The sequence below is a fragment of the Cheilinus undulatus genome, linkage group 12 (assembly GCF_018320785.1).
Source record: "Cheilinus undulatus linkage group 12, ASM1832078v1, whole genome shotgun sequence".
In the NCBI taxonomy this organism is placed as follows: domain Eukaryota; kingdom Metazoa; phylum Chordata; class Actinopteri; order Labriformes; family Labridae; genus Cheilinus; species Cheilinus undulatus.
The window spans coordinates 14967090-14977621 of NC_054876.1; the positions used below are offsets into that span (position 1 = coordinate 14967090).

The 10532-nt window shown below is 37.6% G+C and overlaps 1 protein-coding gene across 2 annotated transcripts in view; it reads right to left on the reverse strand.

Annotated features, from left to right (window-relative positions):
- LOC121518882 (seizure protein 6 homolog) overlaps positions 1-9171 on the reverse strand; it is a 162652-nt gene extending 153481 nt beyond the window's left edge. For both annotated transcript variants that reach the window (XM_041801564.1, XM_041801563.1), the window contains exon 1: positions 8947-9171. In XM_041801564.1, the coding sequence (XP_041657498.1) occupies positions 8947-9031 (85 nt within the window). In that variant the 5' untranslated portion in view covers positions 9032-9171. The remainder of the gene's footprint in view (positions 1-8946) is intronic.
- Positions 9172-10532: the final 1361 nt, after the last annotated feature.

Consider the following 10532-nt stretch of genomic DNA (forward strand, 5'->3'; position numbering starts at 1 on the left):
TGTGTTAAAGGGAAAAGGACATTTTCTTTCCTCTTTGCCTTGTTCTATTTTTTTTCCATAGGGCGAGTAAAGCACAGTCTTTAGAAAGTCCTTCATATCTACAAATGATTACATAATAAGGTCCTTGAAAACAACACAAAGAAACACTGTCATGTTTTACATCCGTCAGGTAAAATAGATGCTCAACTGGATAGCACACAATCATATACTGATGCACTTTCTTTTTTAAAATTTGAGATAGGCATAGAACATTTGATTGCACCTTTTCACCATTAGTGATACATTTGGAGTTGTTGGTTTTTCAGTCATACCTGCTTCCTTGATCTCAGCTCTTAGAGGGCTGCAGCTCTTAAATATCAGAGCAAGGACAGTGGATATAAAATCGAAGTACAAGTTAAGTCAATATGAAGCAGTTGCAAGTATGAAGAATTACAAATTAGCAAAACAAAACTTTTTGGTAAGACTTGTACCATACATAAGCCATGCTAGAAATAGATTTGTGCTAGTTATTCTCACCATATCAATAAAAAAGCTGGAAATTTTAAGTCAAGGTTAGTGAGCTTGAAGGTTTGTATACTAAAGCTAGCTGGCTAGCTTTATTGATGAGGCCAAGATAACTTTCAAAGATATTCCTGACACCTAAGTTGTCAATATTAACAATGCCAACTGTCTCACAAGTGGCAGAGGGTGGAGACAGCCAAGGTGGTAATTTAGCTAACATTTGTGGCATGTACAAAGATAACTATTAATATTTATCTACATCAGGCTTTGCTAAGGCCCCAATCAGATAGTTCAGGTTTTTGGTGGGCTTAAAGTTGCCACCTTTCTTTTATTTTCTGTAGCCATTAAGTGATTTTTACTCTTCCATTGTACCTTGAGTGTCTTACAAATCTAAAGAATAACTTAACTTAAGATGTTTGAGCCCACTGGCTATTAAGTAGAGTGATGCTTTGAGGAGCTTCCTTTCTCTTCCTCTCTTTTTGTGGCCACAGAAGAGAAAGGAAATTGGGAATTTTTCTTTAATAATTTCTTTAATTACATAACAGATAACTTGAATTGTAAAACTAATGCATTACATTGCTCATTACTAGTGTTGTACTCAAGACCACACTCTCTAAGACCAAGACTTGCCCAAGACCAGAGTGCACAGAGAACAAGAAAAGACCAAGACTTTGTGGGGTTGAGGCCAAGCCAAGACGGAGACTGAGAGAAGCCGAGACCGAGACAAGACCATAAAAAAAAACGTGACAAGGTTGAACAGTTAAAGAGCATTCTGTCTATAATTTTAGTTTTTCCTTTAAATAAATTTGACAACTCTTTCTAAATCTGCTACTCTTTCAAAGCACAACATGCAAAAATCTCAAATCTTAACAAATTTATTCAACTAACTTCTTGTGTAAAAAAAAAAAAAAAAAAAAAAAAATCTTTGCATGTATTTAAAAGCCACTGACAAGTCTGGAATTGTTTTAAGTATCTGAAAATGAGATGTCTATCTAGATTTGTCAGGTGAATGAGGCGTAAGTGTTCAGAGGTATATCTGACTAGAAATAAGATGGACTGATGTCCGAATTTTTGCAGGTGAAGCTATTTGTTGTTTTAGCAAGTGCTTCTCCTTATTATCACATTAATGAAGTCGAAGAATAGCAGATCAGTGCTGGTCTCGACTGGTCTTAATGGAAAATCCCGAGTCCAGCCAGTACGAGACCGAGACAAGGCCAAGTAAAGATCCTCTCAAGTCCGAGATGAGACCAAGACATCCAAAATGTGGTCTTGAGACCGGTCCTCAAGACCAAGACCGTTCTCGAGTACGACAATATTACCACTCATTAAAACATAAAGTATTATGAGTGCTCTCACAGATTACTAACAGGTTACCTCCATCATTGGCCTGAACCTCCCACAAACACTCAGTAACATATAATTTTTTATGCTAGGCTTTATGGTAACAGCAAATGTAAAATGTCACAGACTCATTTTAAAATTTAGCTTGAACAAACCTTCAAGGATCTCCATAAATCAAACCATCAAACCAGGAGCAACCTCACCTTTATTTTTCATGTTGCATTAGACAGCTAGCAAGTGCACTAACAGCCAGGATAGAAAATCCATCTGATTACTGCTCAGCAAAGTTATAGACTAATGACAGGTGATTCAGCAAAAGCATTGTGACTCATTCATAAATGACGTTGAACTCCAACCTAAACACTAGTCAAGTTTATTTAAGCTCTATCTTTGATAATCATACAGATTCAGACAGAGCCTTCTTTTCATACTCATTTGTCTGTATTTCTGCACATTTTTCTGAAGCTCATGGATACAGACCAAATATTACAACACCACTAGGAAATCACAGAAACAGTGTTGATTAGTGTAACCAACAGCTCAAACCAGGGCAGCAAAACACAGCAAAAAATACTGTAGAAAATAGAGGATCATTCTGAGTAAAGATTGTGTGAGTTGGCTAGACCTATAAACATTTTTTGCAATGTTAGTGTCATATGACCAGACAACTAAAATGAACAGCTGGGCAGAGACCAGACAAGTACTGAACAGCAGGTGAACCACAGGGAGGAAGAAGTGGAGACAAAGACATAATATAAGTAGACGCCTCATTGACTGTGTTTGGTGCTACTGAGATAAGTCAGCGTGTCCGCCATATTACCAGAGGCAAGCCCACCTCATAAGCAGATACAAGTATACATGGGAACTTGGGAATTTCTGAATAAAAGCTCTCATGCTGCCAATAAAACTGGATTTCATTAATTGTTTAAGCACTTAATAGTCCATAAACACTAACCGGCCACTTTATTAGGTACGCCTTGCCAGTACTGGGTTGGACCCACTTTTGCCTTTAGAACTGCCTTAATTCTTCGTACCATAGTTTCAACAAGGTGTTGGAAACATGTCTCAGAGATTTTGGTCCAAATTGACATGATAGCATCACAGTTGCTGCTGATTTGTTGGCTGCACATCTATGTTGTGAATCCCCCTGTTCCACCACATCCCATCCTGTTACACTGCCTTTGGCAATATGGCGGTGATGTAGCTGTACAGCCAGTCAAAAAGGCGTCTACGTATATCATGTCTATGAGCGGGGATCTGAAGTGAGCACCTTCTTGTGAGTGCATTTTTTATCAACTCCCCGAAAGTAACAGACACACGGATATTTGGATTGTCACAGTAGCATGGTTTGTTATGTAATTTCTTATTTAAAGGGACCATAAATGAGCCTAAAGCTTAATATTATCAAGCCTTAACATAGCAAGATGCAAACTATCAGTCATCTACAACCACAGTCAACATTTCTAGGGCTGAAGCAGCTAAATGTGATGCATTCCCAAAAAATCTTCTTGCCTTGGGAAACAATGAAGTCGACCTGGCTTCTTTTAATCCATCTCTCTTGCTGTGATTGAGATATGCTTTTTAGTACATAGTTGACAGCCATTCTAAATTAATTCAGATAACAAGATTGAATCAGTGTGAATAGAGTTTTATTCTAACCAGTAATGTGTCAGTACGTCAATCGGACTACTCAATTCATGTTAATTTTAAGCATGGTTTTGACAGATGATTAATTTCATTTAAATGATTAAAAAGTACTCTCTCATTAAAAGTAAACAAAGTTTGTATCAGTTTGCTGACCTTGTTTAACAAAAAAGGAGGAAACACATTTTTTTGTTTAAATTAAGTTAGCTTCACTCATGTCTGAGCCCGGTGTAATATAAACTGAAAATCAAAACGTTAAATAATTCAGGGAGGAGGAAAAACACCTGACGTAGAAACTGATCTGATAACATACTTATTACACTATTTATACAACATGACTGGTTGTCCTGATTTTTAAAGCTGATGCTGCATTTTGACCACACTGCAACAAAATAAACTGTGCCTCTATCCACTTTATCTGAGTTCTAATACTGAACAGCAGATTTGGCTGAAGTACAGGCAGCTTTAGTAAGAACACCAGGCTTTTTTTCTATAGGGTGAAACCAGCTGTTGGCAGAACTATGCCAAGAAAAGTGTGATGAAACCCAGTATGACTCTCGCAAAAATACTCGTTTCCTTTTACAAATAAGGCTCCACACTTTTGAGGAAGCAAATATATGAGGCAATGACTCAAATTAGGATGCATAGAACATTCTCACGGAGCGAGAGAGGCATTTGCACATGAAGAGCTGAAAATGAGTCGCATTCAGCCAAGCTGTGAGCTCCACCTAGGAGGCAGTGAAAGAGAGCGAGACAGGCACAGAGAGGGGCTGAGGCAGGCAGGCGCCAAGCCTTGAAGAGGGGCATTCTGGCATAATGACTCTCATTTACCATTGACAGGCCTTGGGAAAGTTAAACTAATTATGACAGCACACAGATGCTGAATAGCCCTTGATGAAGTTAATCACTGGCAATCCAACAAACAGGTGTTGCATGATTTCTGTTACCTCCCCTGAAATTATAGGATGTGTGCTTTTTTTCCAGCACACACCTCAAAACAACAATCTGCCCTAAATATGCTGTTTTAATCCCATGATTCTCACAATTCATTTTAAGATGCCTGCATGTGAATGACACCTACAATGCTTGGAAACATGAAATATGTGCTGTTACCTGGTGTGTTCATCAGACATATGAAAAGACTTACTACCGAGAGGAGTGAATACTCACAAAATGCTTTTTTGAAACAGAGTGACCTTGTTTATACCCTGGTGCTGATATAAAACCACATCAACAGCAATGTTTATACAATATTTCTCTATCAATATCAACAGTGTGAACATGAAAACTAAGGCTATATCCATACAATTTCAGCATTTTCAGCAATTTCAGTTTGTCCTAAACAAGCAAAATTTGTCAAATATTGTCAATCTATGTATGCCTTATGACTGATTATCTTATATTCTACACTTTTATTTGACACATACACACTTTTAAGATTAATAGTTACATTTCAAGGAGAGCTATGTCGACCAGACGGCGCTCATAACACATTTATTGAGCATTAGGCTACATAAAACATCCCACTACATAACTCTACATCATTGTTAGTGGTCTGAGATAATGTGTTATAAATATAATAGGCTCAGCTAAGTGTTAATAAATTGTGCTCAACAGTAAGTGCAGCACCAGGTCAATAAAACCTCTTCTTGCTATATAGATGCATTTTTTAATACTTTACATAGATTCAGATTCTTTTTTTAGCAGTTAGAAAAGAGGGGATTTGAATCAGGTTTAAAAATCAACTGTTTTTATGAAAATGTAAGATTTCTTGTATCTGGGAGGATAGATAAGATGTTTGCTCCTGATATAGTATGACCCAGTTGGTAAAAGTAATGAAAGTTCCAGCCTATAACATGCTTCATATGAGAGTGAAAAGTCACATTTTTGGACAAGTTATAGCTGATGCCTTTGGGAAAGTTCATATGAAGAGTCCTCTTTTAAGCCTCGGTAAACTAAACTGCAATAGTTAAAGCTTGTTGCCTGCATATGTGAATTGTTGCAATTCCATAATCATATTTTAAAAACACAGAAATTTGCAAAAACTTCCATTGACTTTATTTGAATTTGCATGAAGTGAAAACTGATGTCTTACTCAGATCAAATATTTCTGTTTCAGTTTTGCCAATTTATAATGTGAGAGAAAAGATACACTCACTGAACCGCAGGCGTATCTGAACAAGTTCCCTGTTTTAGTTTGGATATATTTCTTTGCAGCTAACACAGACAGAAAGACATGCAGGGAAGAAAGTTCTCAAACTATTTGTCTTGTATGTCTTTAGGGATCAACAAAAAACCCAAAAGTTAGAGTAAATATAATAAAACAATGAAAACGCTGCACAAAATCGACTGTGTCATATTGGCATTTTCCCACAAAACTCCCTGAAAGCTGGAGGACAAACTAAATGAGAGTGCCTTTTGAAAAGAGGAGCACAGATTAAAGGCCTGTCCACTTTATTTTTCTCATTGTTTTTGCTGTTAAAGGTGGCGTGCGTTGGAACTGAGAGGTCCTGATCAGAATTTAAAGACAAACTTAGTCATTCTTTCTCTCTTTTCCCCCTAAATGACCCCCTTTAATACCAAATAAAACAAAGAGATTAAAGGGATCGAAGGCCTGACCAATTAATTTGCAAAGCGGCATTATTTGTTTCAACCCTGGGCTTTGTGCCTACATTCCTATGATTATGTTTTTCAACCTAATCAGTGGCTAATTATTTCTTGCATGCTACATTTGCTTTTGTCATTTGCATGTGTTACTGTGTATGTTTTACCATATTAAGCAAATTGTCAATTACACGTTGCAAGAAACGCTTGCTGTAATGTGTAAAATTGCTTTAATTCGTGTGTTTTAACATTGTTTTTCTGAAAAATATGAGAGGGTGATAAAATCTAGGTTTGATCCAGGCAATAAGAAAGAAAATTACACAAGTTTGGCCACTGTTGTTTTTCCTCTGTTATCCACAGCTAAAGAGATGAAAAATTTTAAACTCATGCTATGCAATAAAGGGAACAACTTCACCATGAAAACTGCAGCAAGGGGCGAGTTATTACTTATAAGCGAAGGCTTTGCCATGGCTGATTGCTTCACATTTCACTAGCTGTGCAAAAATACAAATTAAACAAGCTAAAACAGGTGTTAGTCACAACTAATGGAATTATTTCTAAAAGGTAAAATAGATCCAGCGCTGCATCAGAAAGTGTGAGGGACAGCGCAGCTTTAATGGGAGTAAAATCCTCTTCCTTAATGAATAACCAGTCACTTACTTGTGATTTTGATCATCTAAACAGCCACTTTAAAGACATTTCATCACTAAATGAAATGTTCTTGTCACAATAATCTGAATGAGCACAGTCAAGATGGGAAAATAATGGCGAAGGTCCTGTAATTGTGCATTGTTTTTGTACCAGCGCACATGACGTTGAAAAAGAAAAAATAGATGTTTGTATTTTTCTAGTAATAGATAGGGGGATCGCTGCATCAGCTGGCAAAAAGCACAAATATAGACCCTTATGAAACTAAATCTCATCTATGACCTCACAGCTTTAAAACTTGTGACAATGGCAAAACCTCACAGCCATGTGAATTTAAATCGCATACAGCCCCCTCTACCTTTGAGAATTCACCAGGATGTCAACTCTTGCTGACTTGCAGAGAATTCACTAATGGACGTTGTTTGATTTTATTTCTCTTTAAGAAATAGTTCCCTGAGCGTTTTTTCCCTCCCTCTGGAGTTGTGAGCGGAGGGAACAGGGCAGGTGTGTTCTAAGGATCTGTATGTGCAACTTTGTGACTGGAAATACTCATAAATTCATGCCTTTTACACCTACTATGCACTTATGTTCTACTGCTGAGAGTGTGTTTTCTCAAACAACTTCATTAAACATTTAAACAATACAATCTGACGGTGTTAGGCTGCAGCCACAATAACTAGGTCTGCAATTTTCTCATGTCAGGTCCTGAAACTCTGTATAAAAGCAATGCCGCACCTATCTTCTTCTAGATATTCCCTCAGCAGATGTTTCAGTGATTTGAATATTATTTTCTAAGATTCCGCCTCGCTTTTGGATGTGCTGCGGTGTGAAGACTCTAGCAGCAAAGGCAATGGGAATTCTTTTTCACAATTATTGCATTGTTTCCTCCATGTGCGCGCTCATTGTCAACCTGGAACAGACAGCTTTCATTAAAAGCTTCACTGAGAAACAATTAAAGAAAGGGTTCGGTAAACTTCAGATTATTGTGCCTGATAGTAAAGGATTTTTATAGTATTATGAAGATTGAATTAACTTTTAAATCACAGTTCTTTGTCCTCATTTTGATGGTTAATGTTTATTTAAGATTAAGTTCAGATAAGTAAAGAAGCTCTTGTGCCAATATTCTTTCACTTCTGGTTCTCTGGTAGACTTTCCATGTTGCAAGATGTTTTTTTTTCAGGGTTGTTTACATTATACGTTTGATCATTCCCTATATTTAAACCTTACACCCATACTTAGCCGGAGATGGCTAATGCGAAGTTGACTGACAAAGAAGAGATCCACACATAAAGGAGAAACTGTGCAGACAAGATAGCCCCTCAGAATGATATAGAGCGGGCAGACGCACAATAGAGAAATAATTAGGACAAGGCCACTGTGCATGAATCCTTCCATGAGCACTCAACTGTGTCAAACAGCTTGGTCAATAATCTTCAGCAATTCCAGAGGATTAGAGTCTTATTACTGAGCACCGTCTGTCACACAGACCTCTGTGCCCGAGCACAGTCACTTCCTGACTGTTTGCTCCGGATTTTCCCACAAACAACTCATCTCACTGGAGGGTTCATCACATTAGAGCTGAATATGGTTTCAGAGAGGGCTTTCAGTGGGGGAATGTCTTACGAAGTTTTATTATCCTGCTATGTGCTGTTTACATGCTGTGCCTGTGGCAACTGGTGTAAGTGTATGCTTGTTTTTGTTTTTGTTTTGTTTGTTTTTTTAGTTAGCACTTTCTGAGGGTTTGGACTATAAATGTGTATTTTAGAGACACTTAACTTTGTTTTAATAATAATAAAACTTCTAATTAGCTTATAGAGTTTGGAGCAACTTGGATATTTTCCTTTATTTGCAGCTTTCTTTCTCAAAATTTACATTTTCTTCATAGTTAGAGAAAAAAGTAGTCCCTTGCGCATTTATTTGTTGGAAAATCTCTGCACTCAACTTCAATAGCAATACTGTACTTCCTAAAAATAAAAAAGGGCTTGACTGTAACGTTTCTAACCAGGACAGTGCTCACTTAATATTCAATAAACATTTACAGTAGTAAGTGTTCCACTGTGTTCGTTCCTCCGCAGACACACTTGTAGATCTGACATTAGTGAACCTGGTGTCACAGTCAAGCACACAGCCCTGCCCTCACCTCCTATAGTTTAACAGTACACGAAACAATCCCCCCACAAAGTCCGTATATCACCCAAGTTTCCCTACCTTGTCCACGGACAGTGACCACGGCAGCAGCGAGAACAAAAACCGCCAACAGTCTCTTGAATTGACAGTCCTGTCTCACACACATGTCTAAAGTCGAGCTGGCTCTTCTTCCTCCGCGAGGCTGCACAAACACGTCCTTGTGTTGGGAAAGAAAAGAATACTTCCAGGGCTTCAAAATTCAAAAGAAGAAACAAGCAAACGAGGGTTTTTTTTTTACGTCTACAAATCGCGAACAGAGCCGCAGGGGTTTGCTGTTGTACTTCGGGTATATGTTGGCGGAGTGAAGACAGCCGAGAATAATCAAGTGAAACGCGGAGGTCCCTGTTAAATTTGGACGCTCAGTAAGCGGATTCGTGTCTGTGTGAGCAGGCGGCACATGGAGAGAGCAGGCAGAGAGAGGTTCAGCACCGCGGACAGCTCCTAGCGACAGCTCAGGGAACAGCCTCCTACTAACTTCACTCAGACTCTGCTTCTCATTTACTTTCTTTGACTTAAGGTAACATTATGTTTTTCGTACTCCCTGTATGTATTTTTATGCGCTGTTATCACCATTAAATCCGTCTTAGCAGCCTTAAAAGTACTTTATAACACATCTATGTTGAATAAATTCTTTATAACATGACATGAAAAACTGGACTGAACGGGAATTTAACCTACATCCTTTTTTCGACATCTGCCAAGCATAGGCTATATAATGGGGTATTTTTCTGATGTATCTCCACCCCTTTAGTAGCATTTCAAAATGAAAAAAATCTAACCCAAGTCTATTTGCTCAGAGGAATTTCTCACAGATGGACAGGAATGCACTGAGTTTGTTAGCTTTATGCTAACACATACGCGAAGTTAGCATCAAAGGGCTAACATATTGGCATTACGTTGCGCTATATTTTATACTTAAGAGGCCGTCAATTTCAGTTGACTATGCTAAAGTAAACGGATCATTTAATTGGTAATTTAAGCAAAAACGTAAAAAAAACAACAACAAAAAATATTTTTTTCCTGAGATAAGAGAAGCAACATTAGTGTCTTGGCGTCTCCTCTTACAAACCTTAAACTTACTGCTTTCTTCTTTTGTTTTAATGGTGGCTAGCAAAGAGCCAAAAAAGAGCCACCGTTTGATGGGGGTACAGCTTTTAGATAACACCAGAAAAACAATGGGGAAATGTAGGACTATTTCGAAGTAAAAGTTGTATGAAAACTCTAGTTTTTGATAAATAAATTACTGCTCAAAAATGTGAAAATCTTTGACCATTCCTACTTTAAAGTCTCTTTTATATTATAACATACACTTTACCCATTGTATCATTTAATTAATAATTAAGGATGCACCGACAATACATTTTACCAGACCAAGTATTGGTACTTGCCTTTGGGTACTCACTGATGCCAAGTGCAAATATGAATACTTAATGATACATAACTGTTCTTGAAATTATTTTAATGTTTGTTTTATTTTCATAGATGTTCTTCATCCCTCATGGTGCACAGTTTTCATTCCCCTCTACTTTTTTATCCTCATCTATGTTGAAATATCAAAAAGCTGCAGGCTTTAACTATGATTACATTCTGACATAATGAGAGGGTAA